Source organism: Rhea americana, unplaced genomic scaffold, assembly GCF_003343005.1.
Source record: "Rhea americana isolate MKP2758 unplaced genomic scaffold, rheAme1 scaffold_82, whole genome shotgun sequence".
Lineage (NCBI taxonomy): Eukaryota > Metazoa > Chordata > Aves > Rheiformes > Rheidae > Rhea > Rhea americana.
Window position 1 is genome coordinate 2479795 of NW_028187001.1, and position 16466 is coordinate 2496260.

The following is a 16466-nucleotide window of genomic DNA, read 5'->3' on the forward strand; positions in this document are numbered from 1 at the left end:
ACTATCAGTTATACTACTACTGAAGATGTGTGGTTACGTACTACAAAAGTAATACACACTGCAAAGGACAAAGTCTAGGAAAGGAATATCAGAAACTGTTAGTGCCCATTTACAGCTACTTAAGTAGCTGTACTACTTGGGAGATAACTGACTTAAATGGAACCCACCTCTATTTGAAAAGGAGCAGGGACAGGGTGGGGAGGGGAAAGAAGAAGGAGAAAAGCTTTATATTGTCAATTAATGACCCTTCTAAGCCCTGGAATTACAGAAGTAGTTTTTGATCACTTTCCTACCCATGCTCTTCCAATCATCTAGGCTTACCACAACTCCAATAAATTAGTTGGGCAGAGTAGCTGTTCTCATAGAAAGCCTGATTCAAATTTAGGTGTCAACAGCACTTCCAGATTTTCCCTCAGCTTGTTTAAAGGGGACTGAAATTCACAAATAATCATTTATTTTCTGTAATTGGTACTTTAAGCAAGACATCATAAATCAGTAGAGTTATAATCTTGTCACAAAGGCTGTCAAAACTTTTTCTTTCTCGTACCAAACTCATTTGCAGCCTCTCATATGACAGRCTATCAGAATTTGTAGCATAAAGAATTGTAAATTGGTCAGTGTGCTCTACCTTCCACCTGAGGTAATGAAAATTCTTTGTTGCAATTTGTTTTAGACTGAGGTTTAGAAAAGAGTCATGTACAAGTAAGGCATTTCTAACATGCTTAGGAATGATATAAAAATACACAGAAATAAAAGAAATTTACCTACCCAAAAAATTACAGATATCAGAGATTACCCAAGGTCTTTACATTGCTAAAGTTGGAGAGGCCTATCTGCTCATGTGGTAAGGATTTATTTCTAACATTGACCTATAGTCAAGAGAAAATTCAGTCAAGCTGGAGTTTCAAGGAAGACAATGGTATTTGAGAAACCAATTCCTTTAATGTTTCTTGAAAACTGTACTATGAGTACATGAGTACAGCTCCCAATATCGCTTTGCTCTATAAACAACAGCTGCTGTTGCCAGACAGAGGCTGTGGAGACTTTATCCTTGGAGATACTCAAAAACTGTCTGTACACAGTCCTGGGCAACCTGCTCTAGGCAACCCTGCTTGAGCAGGGGGGTTGGACTAGATGATTTCTAAAGGCCTCTTCCAATCTCAACTGCTCTTTAGATGATAATACAGTAACAGGGAATGGGTCCACATAATTGTGAGAAGGAAAAGATCTCTTAACATGTGAAATAATACAGATCAATTTTGGGGGAAAAAATTAAAAAGTTTCTTTGTTAAGAAAGACAACTTTTACATCAGATAAAACTACTTTTATGCCAGCTTCCATTCAATTTCAAGGAAAGAGATAAAACTGTTGGTAGCATGAGTAGCAGAGAGCGTGACTGTAGAAATGCTGGATGGTATTGTTTTTCTATTTCAGCTTAGCTAAGTAGAACTAAGTAGTCATTTATCTTTACAGAGAGGGGTTGAAACTTCTATTTACATCACAAATGAAGAGAATGCAAGTGTCTTCATTCACTATGGACTCCTCTTCCATTCAGCAGTATTAATCCTTTAAAGTTTTATAAATAGTATATTTACTACCTAATATATTAAAAAAATCATTCAGTTAGCAATCAAAGTACAGTTAGTGCTTAACCTCTACACAATGCCTATGAAGGACAAACTAACTCTTTTACTGAAATCCAAGATGCGTCTAGAACATTTCTGTGCCCATGGATCGAAAAGGAGCAGTTTGGCTGGAGAAACTATCTGACAGTATGGCACTAACCAGAATCACCATAAACTAAGAGATGCACTGGCACGGTCTGGCACTGCATGGTGAATGAGCAGAGGTGGCTTTGGTCAGATACTGAACCAAGAAGTGATGTATTACTTGTCAGAAATTGCCCATGCATCTTAACTTTGGGTAACAGAAAGGTCTCTTGTCATCCTTAATGCAGAGAATAAAAATACAGTTAAGAAGCTTGAGCTTTTGATCTTAAGTCTGACATTCCAGAAGACCTCTCTGTAGAGGGGACTTACTCTTCTGGGGACCATTTGTCTTTCACTATGCTGCAAAACATGGGTGGTCAAATGGTGGGGAGAGGGGAGGGACTGAGAGGCATGGAATGGAGGCATGAAAATGAAATACAAATACTAAACTATACGACAGAGGAACTATCTATCTTCCACAACAAACACACAAATGTGATCAGACTAGCCAGTCATTTCCTACCCGCTTCTTCAGAATGAGAATAAAGCATGTGTTTTGAAAATATAGCACATTATGCTTGCTCAACTGAGATTCTCATTTTGCACCCAAAACTGCAGAGCAGCAAACTGTGATCCAAAAGCCATGTAGTTTCATGAGACAGGCCATGTTCCCAGCGGGAAATGCAGCACATTTGCCTGGGCACAGAGTTTTGCTAGCTGGCACTCTGCCAGCTTGGAGAGCATGTAAGCACAGTTTGCCTGCAGAAGTCCCTGCACAGAGTCTGGCATTATATGACTAGCTTCAACACAAGCCTTACATAGATACAAAATTTTGAAGTATTTGTAGGGTCAAATTTAGGGATATGACCCATACTTAAACTAAGGTTCTTATTCAAGAAAACCTGTGTTACCAGTTGGCCTGGAAGGAATTCTTTGTACATATAAAAGTGCACTTTTAAAAGTAATGAAAGAGATGTAAAGATTTCTTTTTCATTATGACAGAGTAATACCATATAGTCCAAACTGGGAAAGAATAATGGAAAATAAAACCTGACATGAATGTCACTCTTATGGAGAAGCTTAGAAAAAATGTAGATAAAGGAGAAAATGACACAAAAGCTTAACATTCCTAACTGTATAATAAAAATTAATACCTGCATAATGATAAACATCGTAGAGCAACTAACTTAAAAAGGCAAAGAGTTCCAGACTGCTTCTTCAATGTAAAATTTAAAAAGTCAAACAAATCTACAGTGTATCAGGCATAGACCAATCTCCCTAAATACACGGAGACCAGCACATAGTTAGATGACACTTGGAGCACAATTGCTTAGTCTGAAAAAAAAATCTTTTCGACCTGGCTTAAAAAGAAGAAAAATCACATTCCAACCTCTACGCACGCATCACTTGAGTATACAGGCTGTATGGTACTCCATGCCAAATATACTGTGTATGTGCAAAACTCCCATAAAACAATTTCCTCCTCGCTCTTACATGCACATATGCATTATCTTTTAAATGTATCTTGTTGATAAAGATTTTAGTAAAGTAAGACATTAACAGAAATCATCATCTTATACAAACATAAACTTTGCTCAAACAATACATCAAGATGCAGTAACAAACTCACGCTGGTGAGTAAATTTATAAAGTAAACACAGGTTGTACTTGACAGTTATCATAATGATTATTAAATCACATGTATAGCATGTTGCCAATCTTACCAAAGCAGTAGTTAAAAACCTTCCATGGATTCTTTAAAGGAACTCATTTATAGCAATATTCAAAGTTAGATAGGCACCTCAAACTTAGGTACTACAAAACCTAACTCCTAGTTGCCTGGATCCAGAGGAGAAATCAGAAGCGTGCTTCATTGTACCAGATTCACTGCTTCAGCCTGGGCAGTGTCAGCAGTAATCCCCATTCCCAGGGATTAGCAGGACAGACTATTTTGCAGAGTATGATCAGATGCCAAATTCAGTGCTGCAAGCACACATTTGCAGTCACAGGAGTTTAGAGCCCCCAAAAATCTCTCCCACTGTTCTTTCAAAGGACACATGTAGTTTCTCAATTTCTTTTTCACAAAAGATAGAACACAAAACTCTTAAACAAAACATATCCTGCCCTTCCTGACTACTTCCTCAAGATAAGAAAGTCCTGTGTTCAATGACCTCCTTCAAATCCTCTCACACAAATAGAGAACATCTATCTGTCAGCTGCGTCTTTGTGGGAGCACTTTCCACTTCTTGAATCTGTGTCCCTGTGCAGTTTCAAATACCAAACAAGAGAAAAAGCCAATGAGTAAGGCTAGTGAGCTACTAGCAAAAGCTAGYAGCAAGTCTACCTGCATTCAGGAGCCTACTAACTTGGGAGCCCAAGTGGAAGCAGCAGACAGCAGTAGATGAGGCATTTGGGATTCTATTTCCAGCCCCCAGAACCATTTCTTATCCTGTGGCCACCACTTCAAAGAAATGACTGCCTCCACTTTTGTGCTAGAGCCCTTTAGGCATGCTCTATTAATGTTACTTCATTAGCATTTTAAACTGATCATCACTGCCACCGAAGGGAGAAGTCCCACTCATGTTATTAGTCCATCCTCTCCGATGCATCACTACAAATATTCCCATAGCCACACAGTGAACCAAACTGGGGGGAAAGGGACCAGCAAGCAATCCTCTCCCCCATATATGTGTTAGCACAGAGKAGGGAGCAGCACAAGGCCATGGTATAAGCTGTCTGAGGAAAACATACTGCATATTGTTATTTTAGGTGGCCTGCCCCCTTGAAGCACCGCTGGAGTTGCCATGGCTGAACATGCCTTAGAAAAGTTTGTACTTCCATAGCCATTTAAAACTTGCCTAAATCTGCCCTGCTGGGATCCTACCCCACTTTGTAGTAGCACTTGTGCCTCTTAAATTTTTCTTTTTTTTTTTTTTTTTTTTTTTTTTTTTTTTTTGGCAGGGAGGAGGGAGGGGCAGGCAAGAAGAGGGAAGGAGTGGACCAAGAGGGGAGTAAGGGTGAGGGATGCTGGGTCTGTTTTCTACCAGTTCAGCTCCCTGCACCAGCTCACCATGGTATCGTTTCCCTGACAGCACTGGTGACGAGGGGATCAGGGAAGAGCATGTTCAGCTGGTAGCCAYTGGAATTGAGGGTTAGGTTTAGCTTGGTTGGTTACAGCATGGTGTTAATAATGCCAAGGTCAYGGGTTCGATCCCCGTATGGGCCACTCGTTTGAGAGTTAGACTGGATGATCTCCAGAGGTCCCTTCCAATCATACTAATTCTATGATTCTATGAAATAGCAGAGGATCTGCAGCCTGAGAGAAGCATCTTGTTCTCGGGCTGTGCTTTGAAGGGAGAAAGGAACCAACTCTTTCAGATTAGAGTGCACAGGGTAGCGCTCTGGGCACCCAGGGACATTACTTCCTTCTGGARAAGCTTCCTGTTGCACACCAGTATCTCCAGGATTAGGGAGTATCAAAGAGATTGATTTTGCAAATCTAGCTGTATGCTTAAGATGTCTAAGTTTTGCCCCAAGACCCTCACTGCTTCTAAGTAAGGAACAGAACAACATTAAGAGAACTACATATTTGGTTCAGTAAYAAAATAATCCAGACTAAATAGACCAAAGGTTTCCTTACTCTTCAAATTTTACTGGAAATGGCTATTCCAAAATAGTCTTTTTTCCATCCCAACAACTTGCTTGTACATTAATCTATATTTGTAATCTTGTTCTGGAATAAGTTATCCACAGAAGTTTATACTGAAATACACATTCCAGAACAGCTAATCCAGAGCTTTTCTTGTAATAAATTTCCGAGTACAAAAAAGCCCTTAAGACTGAAGAAAAGATAGAAATAATAATAATAAAAAAAACTCTACAAAATTTTGCAATATAAAGTAAAGTAGTAGATAAAGACTAACCTTTTTTCCAGGTTTTAAACTTTTTTTCCTTGTTTTAAGATTTTCAGTATGAGAGGTGCTTTTTGTCTGGGGAATGTTTTTAGGAGACCTGCCCTTCTTGGGAACTGCAGACTGTCCAGGGGGTTTGCCCCGACCTGGTTTCCTGCCCCGTTGCGTCGGTACTGGAGCAGATTTCTGTGGAGACTGCATTGAACGTCGGGTCACTTTGGAAGGGGAGGATTGGATTTTTGCACTGCACTTTGTAATGGAAACTGAGGAAAAAAAAAAACAAAAGGGAAGGGGGAAAAACCTCAAAATGAATGATGGAATGTAACTTTTCTAACAAAGGCTTAAAAAAGGTGTAGCACATAATTTACATTGTAAAATAAATATATTTTKATATTTTGAATTTAAGTGTCTGGCATCCAAGAAGTGAACTCTTTACGTTTATTATTTTAGAGGGACTTCCTTAAGAGAAAAATATTAAAAYAAAAATTAAAAAGAATTAATCCACTCACCTTATAAAAGCTTCCCATAATTTTCATTGTTACTACTAYTAAGATATTTATAAGCTGTCATTCATCTAGGCAGCCTTCAAAATACTTTACAAATTATATAGCCCACAATAGCCATCCTACTATAAGAGTAGTTTCTACAAATACAAGATAGGTCAACTATTTTTAGGGAGGTACACAAAAATTGGGGCAATGAAGAAAATCATCCAATAGAAGGGGAGAAACTGATGACAGGTAAGGCATACTTAAATAGTATCTGAGATGCCAGATTGAAAACTGAAGTTCACATGACTATTCCCTGATATTTTCTACCTGGAGCCATTCAGACTTAAAATTTTATTTGTAGGAAGGACTTCCAGAAATAAAATGCAAAATATCCTTTTTATTCATTCTTACACTGAAGTGGTTCCCTATTGAATCTCGCATCCCAATACAAAATTGATCCAACATGTATAGGATGTGACTACATTATAATCTGATGTGAACCTGCAAGCTGTAATCAGATTTCACTGAATAAAATTTCCTAGTTAACATTTTCACCTATCTCATTCTTCTCCAAAGTAACCATTTTATTTTAACAACTCCCTTAATAACAGACTAATTAAAACAACAGGAGTATGTCAGACAGAAGCTATGTGTATGTTCTCCACAAAAAGATGCTCTGCACCATATTGGACTAGTACCTGTGCCCAACAAAAAGCAATGACTAAGATCCAGAGACAAGTATATTTCTATTTCTTTGGCCTGATGTCTGACAGACAGACAGATATAGAATCTACTAAGGAAAAGGTAAGCAAAGGGTCAAAATGGAAATTTTTGTGAAAACAATCTTATTGTTGGGAGGTGTGAGAGAAAGGAGGGAGAACCTGTAACATATTGGAAATCTTTACATTAAAACTAGATGCTTAAAATGATACTGTCTGGACAACGACCTTTTGCAGTTCATTGATGCAGAGAAAAACTCAGTGACTCATCCTGAACTTAAATACTATGAACTTAACACGACATAACTTAAAAATATTGCAAATTAAGACTCAAGTAGGCTTTGACTGTCAGTCACCAGAGCCTGATCCAAAGCACTTCTGCAGACTATAACTGGAGCATAAGGAGCTTCTAAACAGTTAATTTATTGGATTTTTTTGTGAATTTGGAATATGTCTTCTTCTAAAATGTTAGTATTCTGAGACTTTCTGGTAAGCAAATAAAACATGAAATAAAACCCAAAGATACATTTGAAAGGAAATCTAGAGAAAAGAATGTACTTTAAAGATTGAATAACAGCTTTAATGCCTGGCTATATGCATGATATTCACCTTAACACCCCACCAGTTAGCTTTAAAACTGTTACTTCATAACTCTTAGGGAAAAAATCAGAATAAAAGTACTTGCAATATAAAATGTCCTGGTAAGATGAACTACACATTGTAAACAAGCTTCTTATAAAACACAAAATACAAGTCCTACTGACAAACATTTTTAAAGCTCTAAGACCATTTATATATATTGTAATTTGTCTGATTCAGTTACATATCTAATATCCCTAAACAGTCTTTAGAAGAAATCCCTTCATTATGGCTGGCTGCAATCCTAATACATCAAATACAAACATTATATCCCTAAGTATCTGAGAAAGACCACCTTCTGGATGACGAAAGTGACCACTTTTATCCACGTATACCAAAACCTATTTTCACCTATGACAGCTTAAAATAAGCTGAACATAATTTTAACTAAATGCTGGCACAGCATTACTCTTCTGTCTCTGAATCTTTGAATGACAACTCAGTTAAGATGTATGTCTGGAAAGCAGAACAACATCAAATGTCTACTGTACTACAATACTAGCATTATGTCTTATATTATCCCTATACCAATGTAAAATACCGTACTTTTTATTTATTTGCACCACCCAACTACATATTTTATAAAATAATCATGAACTTGTACAGTAACATTGAGTTACAAATTCTTTGTGCCTTGGTCTATGCTGAAATCCAGCAAATACATTCTGATTCTTGCATAGTAAATACATTACTAATGTTAAATACACAGCTAATTGCAAGGTCAACAGCAAACAAGTTTTAATGGCAACAGGTTCTTGGAACATAGGTATGAGTTTCTATATACTGGGCATCCCTACTCCTTTCCAGAAGGATATTTGCCAGACAAAGACTAACAATGCAAACAGTTCCTACCACTTCACGTCGCCACCTTGAAATACGAATACAAGTATTTTTATCACAGTATCTTCCTACCTGTATGCGCCAGAGGACCAAATATTAGCAGCATTAACCATTAAGGGGGAGGGGGACAGACATGTCCCATTTGATATTTTTTCATCTGAGTAGGGCTGGAACTGCTTTTTTGAGTAAGCAGGACTACAACAAAGCCCATGCTGCCTGGGCAGCCTCCCTGAGACAAGAGCAAATGAGGAGCCGGCTATTTGCATTTGTTGATTTARGAGAGGAGCAGGGGGAAGCAGGAGGGAGCGGGAGACTGCTAAAGTAATTCCCATATTGTCTGCAGGCTGTATTGACAGTGATCATCAGTCACCTGCTCATACTTCCTTCACCCCGGCCTTCAGAGGGAGACCAAAGRTTATGCTGGGTCACAGAATCTGGAGGGAAATGAAAAGACATGCAAAAGCTAGCTGCCAACCCACTGCATCTGTAGACAAAGTTATCCCCACTAGACCACATGTTCCAAAAACTAAGACATTTTAATAGTCTCATGAGAACTTGTTAAAATATATCGATGAAAAGAATAGAGAGAAAATATGCCAAGCTCTGCTTGCAATTACTGCAGTATTTAGTTGGGATATTTACAACAGAAAAAGCACATTTGCCTTTTCAGGATACTGCTTTGCATCACAATGGTCTTCTCATTTGCACAAACGAAATAAAGCATTTGTTTCATGCTGCTCTTCTAAAAAAATATATATACCACTCAAGTTTCAGGAGACTGATGCATTGCACAGCATTCTTACCCATGTCTTTTATTCATATCCAAAAAACGTAAAAGCCTCCACAATAACTGAAGACCAGAGATCATGCTACATAAACACACTTTACCATATAAATGTTAGCAAATGAACAGTTTTCAAAGTTTACAGAGTTCTAGTTACACTGTCACGTTAGTGAAAGGTATAGGAGACTAACTTCATGAAATACACAGGTATCTTTCAGAATTCTAGCTACTGCTCACCCAAAACATTCTCATTTTTTTCCAAAATCTCTCCTGTGAGAATCCAGCACTTGCAATCTTTGTATTCAACGTACATAGCAGAAAACAAAAATCCAAATATCTTGGGACCCATAGCCCAAAAATGCATTACCATAATTCAGCCCTTATTTGCACAAGTGGGCCCACTTGTCAACTGAGCTTATTTGCAAGCAAAGGATATGAAATATTAGACTTTAGATGAGAACCAAATTCTGCTTGCAGAAACAGAAAACTGACCAGATACATTCACAACTACAAAATYTGACCCCATAATATTATCCTCAAGATTTCTTGGTAGACTAGGTCAGATATCTAAGACAAGTATGAAATCTGAAGCCACTGAAAATCTCCAGCACTTAGGAAGGGGATGGAACAAATGACAGCTCGGAAGCCTGAACTCTCATTCAATTGTAATTACTAAAATTCTCTTAAACAATCCATAGCAATGCTTTCACTTTACCTTTTTATCCAGAATGAGGAACAAAAGCTTCAGACTTGTAATACTTACATTTTAGAAATCTATCATTTGGTAAAAGTCAGAGTGGCAACTGCAAGAAAAGACTTCAAAAAAGCCAAACTGAAATGATATGAAGCAAAGGGGCCCACATCTCTACACATTCTGTGAACACAGCATTGCTACCTGAGGTTAAGGTGACAGTTAGGACAATAAAAACAATAATTCAGTGCTTAAACCAGTACTGCTTTCAAAACAGAAATGATTCTGTTGGCACTGCAGTATTGTTCCTATGCCCCCACTGAGAGTGAAGTCAAATGCTCTTCTTGACCCAGCCCTTCTCTCATCTATAGATTAAAAAAAAAGTGGAGGCAAAGAGATTTAACAGCTTACCCTAAATCCAGAATTCCACAGCAGAACTAATGGCAACATACTTCCTGAATTCTAGCCTTGGATTTTAACTATAAAATTAACCTTCTTGAATATAGTAAGTTACTATCATGATAGTTTTGACAAGCTGGGAGAGGAGGTTGAAAAGATTAGCAATTTTTCAAAAAAAAGCTTACTGCCAAGGATTATTAAAGAAAGTATGTCTTTGGGTCTCAATCAAACAAGGAATTTAGGAATAGAGCCATACAAAAGCACAAGAAGCATCTGTAATACATTCTAGGTCTTTCAATCTATGTTTGGATTACTTCTGGTTAAAAGATCTGTGAGGTATTAGGATGACACTRTAATATAAAAATCAATTATAATTCATCCTTTTGCTATCTAAAAAGCAACACTGCACTTGAAAACTTCGACATTTACCTTAGCAAGGTATGGACGGCATGGCTTACAATTTCCTTCTGTCTAGATTTCAGTCCCTGCTCGCAGCATAAAATAGTCTCTTGGCATCTTTTGCAAAAAATTCTAGCCTTCATTTTAAAGTCCCGAAGGCGAAAGGGAGGGCTAAGTAAACAAAACAAGGAACTGGAGGAAAGCATTTCTTTCCCAGAGATGTGCCCAAACTTCATCATAGCACTTGCTAACTCACAGCATGCTCAATCATAGCATTGATCTCCCCTATTTTCAAGAAACAGTCAAACTAGCACCTACAGAAAAGATCTATGATCTTTTTGAGTGCCTGTGCTAGTTAAGCTCCATCAAAACCCACTATTAATTAAACTAACATACAACACTTCCAAAAACAAGCAAACAAGCAAACAAAAAAAATACAAACAGCCCAGCTAGGTGAAGGGATTCAAACAAAACAAAATTCCTAGCAAAGTTCCTACAGTTCATCTCCAGAAAAAAAGCTGTGAAAGTCAGCTTCCAGGTCTCACTCTTCAACAAAGCATCATCATTGTAACCATGCTAGCAAGAAACTGAACTGTATTTTGTTGATAGTCTCTAAGCTCAGAAGGAGGAAGAGGAAAAAAGCACTGAATGAACTTTCCTCAGCAGCACAAATCTGAGTTACCTAAAGACTGTTTGGGTGTGCTGGTGATGAATCCGTCCTTAAGCATGGCAAAGCTTAACTCTACAGCCTTGGGTAAGGATTTTAGAATCCTGTTTTTTCCCTGCCAGATTATTCATCTAATTCTTGCTCCCTCAGATTCATCATGTAATACGCCTATTTTTTCACATTATATGAATGTTCAAAGTGTGCCTAGAAGTCCCTCCTTTTGAAAGCTATTCAAAACAGCGCACATGTAACAATCTAATCTACCACAATGGAAAATGTACTAAGTGAATCTCTCATCACAAACAGATCTGGTAGTTCTCTCTCAGCAGCCTTTGTACGTCGTGTCATTTCCTTCACTGAGCATCAAAACAGAAACTGTCCTGAAGATTGTACTGAATACAGAACACTTTGATTTTTTTTCCAAGTGAAACCTGAAATGAYTATCCAGAACAAAAACAAGGCCTGCAGAAAACTCTGGGAACAGATGCCACACTCATTTCCCCCAACAGCATCACCAAGATGAAGAGTAGGTCCAAAATGAGTCAGTAAAATGCAACAAGCTTCAGGGAAAAAAAATGCTCACAGTTAGTACAAAGCCACAGTTTGTTTTGTCGCAGGATTTCAGTGGCAGCATTGGTATTCCTGACATTGTTTATATGTACTAACACCCACTTGCACACAATCCATTCAGTCCCCTCCACTAGTTGGAACTAGTGTTGACAGAACAGAACCAGTGATGACACCAGCAACCATAGGACCTGAAGAGCAGCAAATGAAAAAGTTTTCTATGTAACAGCCAAAAACACACGCACTTGGAACACTTGCATTTTAAAAGAAAATCACAACGACTTTGTAATAAATATAGTAAGGTGGTCAGGAGACCAGACACTGAGGTTGCAGCTTTGGGAAAAGGCAAAATCATACCTTTTCCTAAGTGATTATTGCCCTGTGGCAGCACTATCCGGACCTTGCTGCAAGATGCCAAGAAACATTAAGAGCAAATAAAAAAAGCTTAACATGTGAGAGAATGTGGCAAATCAGATWTTAGCCTGAAGCACTGAAGAGTTTTTCATGTACAATTCTGAAGACAGCATAAATCTGCTTACTGTATGTGCCTGATTTAACTACTGTGACCTATTCWTGAAAGGAAGCTGGATGTGCTGAGAGGAAAACGAAACTTCCAACAGTAGGAAATTGTATCATTTCAACATTTGTTTCTTTCTTTAATGAAATTTAAGTATTACTGTGCTTATCTGACTCGTTTTTGTTATTTTAAAAGTAAACAATGCAGAGGATTTTCACAGATCTGTAGTAGCTCTTTCTCAAGTGGTTTCAACACTCCTTTGTTTTATCTGCAAACACTGTAGAGTAGTATTGAAGTTTATAATGATGTTGCAAATTTGGATAGTACTCAGCTGAAAATATAGCACAGTTATTTTGACATCATTCCATTATCACTTACAGAAGTATGCTTCTGGTAGCTAGCTTGGAAAAATCTGCACAAATTATTGAGATCACAGCAGAAAATGAAATAAAACTAAAAAACGGACAAACAAGACACTTCTTAATCTCTGCTTGTGCCCGTACTATTCTCATTGCTGCAGATAGCTTTTGAAGGAGACCTTTAACATCASAGGCTGATTAGCGCAATGAAAGAAGATTGCTCTCACTGACAATAAATGCACTGAATTGGGAGAAAAGCAGTGAGGTGACACACGGTATGGTGAGGTAAAAGGCAGAAGGGAAGGGGGAGGGGGCAGAGGATAAAAGCTACAATGTTTCACTGTTTTTATTTAGGTTACTTCATCATCTTCCTTTGGTCATCAAAATTCTCTCCTGGGCAACTCGGAGAGCAATTCCTTCTGCACGACCTCCTGTGCCCATGATCACACCTTGACCTATCCAAGATCCAATTTTAGAAGGACACAGGGATCAGAGATATATAGAAACTGATCCCTCTCCAGCCCCTGTTCACATCTAAATGATAAACACTACTTTATAATTAAAGTAATCTTTGCAGTTGAACCTGCTTATCATTTCCCAGGTTGTTCCCAACTGTTCTTTTCTTCACTCCTTTACGAACAGGTTTGGCTTAAATTATAAAAATAAAGAGGTGAACTGCCTAAATAACTGCCATTTACATGTAATGACTAAATATTAAAATSAGTTTATACAGAAATAGTCAACAGAAATTGTTCAGACAATCTCCAGTTAACTGCTTTCTAGTTCAGTCATAACCTTCAGATACAGTTAGTTACAGAGCAATATAAGAATGTTCTTAGCCATAGGTAACAGATTTCTACTATCCAAGTGAGTAAAATAAAAATCATCAACTACAGCAGTTAAGCAGAAAAGCACAATATGTTTGATCCAGCAAAAAGAGTTAATAGAAAAATGTCCAAGAGATAGRAAAACTAATAAAGTCTTTTTAAAGCATACCGAAAGCAGAAATTATACAGAGCCAACAGACGATCAGATTTCAGAATGAGCACACATAGAAGATGATGCTAAAGCAACAAAATTACGTGCTTTTTGCATTCATATTCACTCCAAAGGAGCTTGCCTAAGTTCCCATACCAGAACCTCTCTTCACAGTGATCTGAGACAAGTTCTCTGACATGAAGTGCCAGTAGAAGAGGTTAGGGAAGGGAGACAAAACAGTAAAGAGCTGGCAGGACAGACAATACTTAAGAATTTTAAGGAAACCCAAGGATAAAATGACCAACCTACTGACTGTGCTGTGCAAATTCTTCCTTAAAATTGCCTCAGATCCAAAGACTAGAAGGCGGTTAATGTGATGCCAGCATTTGCAAAAGGCTCCAGAAAGTTATGGACAGAATACCTGATGTCTGTACTGGCTAAATTGCTGGAAGCTACTGTACATAACAGAAGTAATGAAAGATAAATACAATATATTAGGGAAGAACCAAACATGCTTTCTGTAAAGAAATGACAAAACCTCACAAATCTATTGCAATTTTTTTAAGGAGTCGGTGGAAAGTCAATTGATGTAGTCTGTGGACTAACATTTGCATTTTTTAATTTTCTTAAAAACTCTTAAAGAAAGGAACTCAAAACCAAACAAACAAACAAAAAAAAAAGAACAAAAAAACCCCTCCCCTCCAAACCCCAAGCTGACAATGCGTATGAGGGAAGAGTCTCATGATCCTTCTAAAGAATTTCTTGGAAAATATCAAAACATCAAACAATAGTCAGGAATAAATGTGCATGTTTCCACAGCCAAGAGAGGACTCTAGAGAACTCTTGGTAAGATCTCTGCTTGAGCTTGTGTCACTCAAGGCATATAGGATCTAGAAAATGGAGTAAAGCATGATGGCAACAACTGCTAAATAATTACTTGAATCAGCAAAGACGTAGAGAAAGATCTTGCAAAACTGAGCAGCTACTCAGCAGTTGAGGGTGCAACAGATGAAATTCAATGTCAAGTAATTCAAAATAATCCAGCTTCTGTCATCAGTGATGGGCTATTAGATGATCTATACAAAAAATAACATTCTGGAATTAAACTAAATAGTTCTTTTACAATATTAGTTCATTGCTCCACTGCAAAACAAAAATCCCAAACTGAAAGTTAGGAGATTATTATATAATTATTATTGCAAAAATAAGTATTATACAAATTAATTATTATTCTAAAAGGAGCAACAAACAAAGAAAATACCACAGTGCTGTTGAGCTTGATATACTGTGTGTATTTCTGGTTCCAGCAGTTCAAAAATGACAGAGCTGAAATGGAAACAGTACACAGAACACAGAAGAACAAAAGAATTACACTGATCACATACAAGGAAAACTAAAACACAACAGGACTTCACAAGTCTGGAATACAGACCACTGAGGTAAGATAGAATACAGGTCTGTAAATTCATGACTGAATTGAAGGCCATGAGGGAATAACTATTCACTGTTTCTTACAGTACAAGAACTGGAAGTACAAAAATCTGCTTTTGTACAAGAACTAGAATACTAGAAACTACCATAAAGTAACCATAAAGGAAAAGAATATCTCCTTTTCCACTGAACATATCCCTCCCTGCTACAGGATGTTGTAGGTGCTACAAGTTTAGATGGCGACAAAATGTAATTGAACAGAATAGATCAAAATCCCCCAGGAGGTATTCAGCATAAAGGCATTATTCCTGGCCTTCGGATGCGCTGGGTCACAAACTGCCAGATATTAGTAACACTTCTGCAAACCTCTCTCCTATATGTTTATGCTTTTCTTCAGACATCTGCTTCCCGCCACTGCCAGAGAAAGTCTGCTAGAGCAGATGGTCCTTCAGATTGATCCAGCATAGACACTATCGCACCAACTTCAATCATCAGCTATAGTTCACGCTGATATTCCTGAGCGACAAGCCATCTCTAACAGCTCTGAAGTGATACTGAGAGACAGAGAAACAAGCTACTGCAGCCTTTTGAATACTAACCTTGGACCAGCTGGTCAAGCTGACACCAAGCACTGCTGCCAAACTATGTATTACATAGATCACTGTTATCAGAGATATTTCTAGAGAAGCCAGCTACAACAGTAGCCATGCAGAGCTACTGCTAGTATAAACATTAAATAGTATGGCTACATTTCATACCACTGTGCAAATATCCTAACACCCAGGTTCACCTAAGCTACATTTGCTGAAAATGATCAAAGAGAAAACACCAGCAAGAGGACTAATGACAGCATGTTTAAAAAAAAAAAATGTCCAGAAAAGCCTTTTACCTCCCTCCCCTTTTTTATCTTCTATCAGCTGTGTGTCGGTTCTTGAGCTTATCTCAAGACAAGCTCTCGCTGTTTTCTAAAAGCAACGTGAGTCACACAAGACAGAGCTGAAAAGACTAAATATATCTCTTAACTATTTCTGAAGTAAATTCAACCGTATCTAAAAAGTCTGATTTTAATTTGTTCTTAAACACCTTCCACAACAGAAGTCCTACACTCTCTCCAGGCAAACTACAATGGCTAAACTGCTGAGTCTTCCTCAATTTTTAGATTAAGCCTCCCTTACTCCAATTCTTCACCTATCTTGCAAAGTATTAAATTAGGCCCTAAAAACATAAGCCTCTTGGCAGGAGACTGTCATCTTAGGAATGAATGAAACTTACAGAATCATACTTAGATACAGAGATACTGTTTTTGTTTGGTCACTAGAATCTGGGGGATGCGGTGGTCCTTAACTACGATTTATTACATTTATA

General features: G+C 37.8%; 1 protein-coding gene across 5 annotated transcripts in view; it reads right to left on the reverse strand.

Annotated features, from left to right (window-relative positions):
* SCML2 (Scm polycomb group protein like 2) overlaps nt 1-16466 on the reverse strand; it is a 75434-nt gene that overhangs the window by 18333 nt on the left and 40635 nt on the right. For 4 of the 5 annotated variants that reach the window (XM_085323091.1, XM_085323088.1, XM_085323089.1 and 1 more), the window contains exon 8: nt 5633-5883. The exons of the other annotated variant lie outside the window; for it this stretch is intronic. In XM_085323091.1, the coding sequence (XP_085179217.1) occupies nt 5633-5883 (251 nt within the window). The remainder of the gene's footprint in view (nt 1-5632; nt 5884-16466) is intronic. 5 annotated transcript variants of the gene reach the window in all.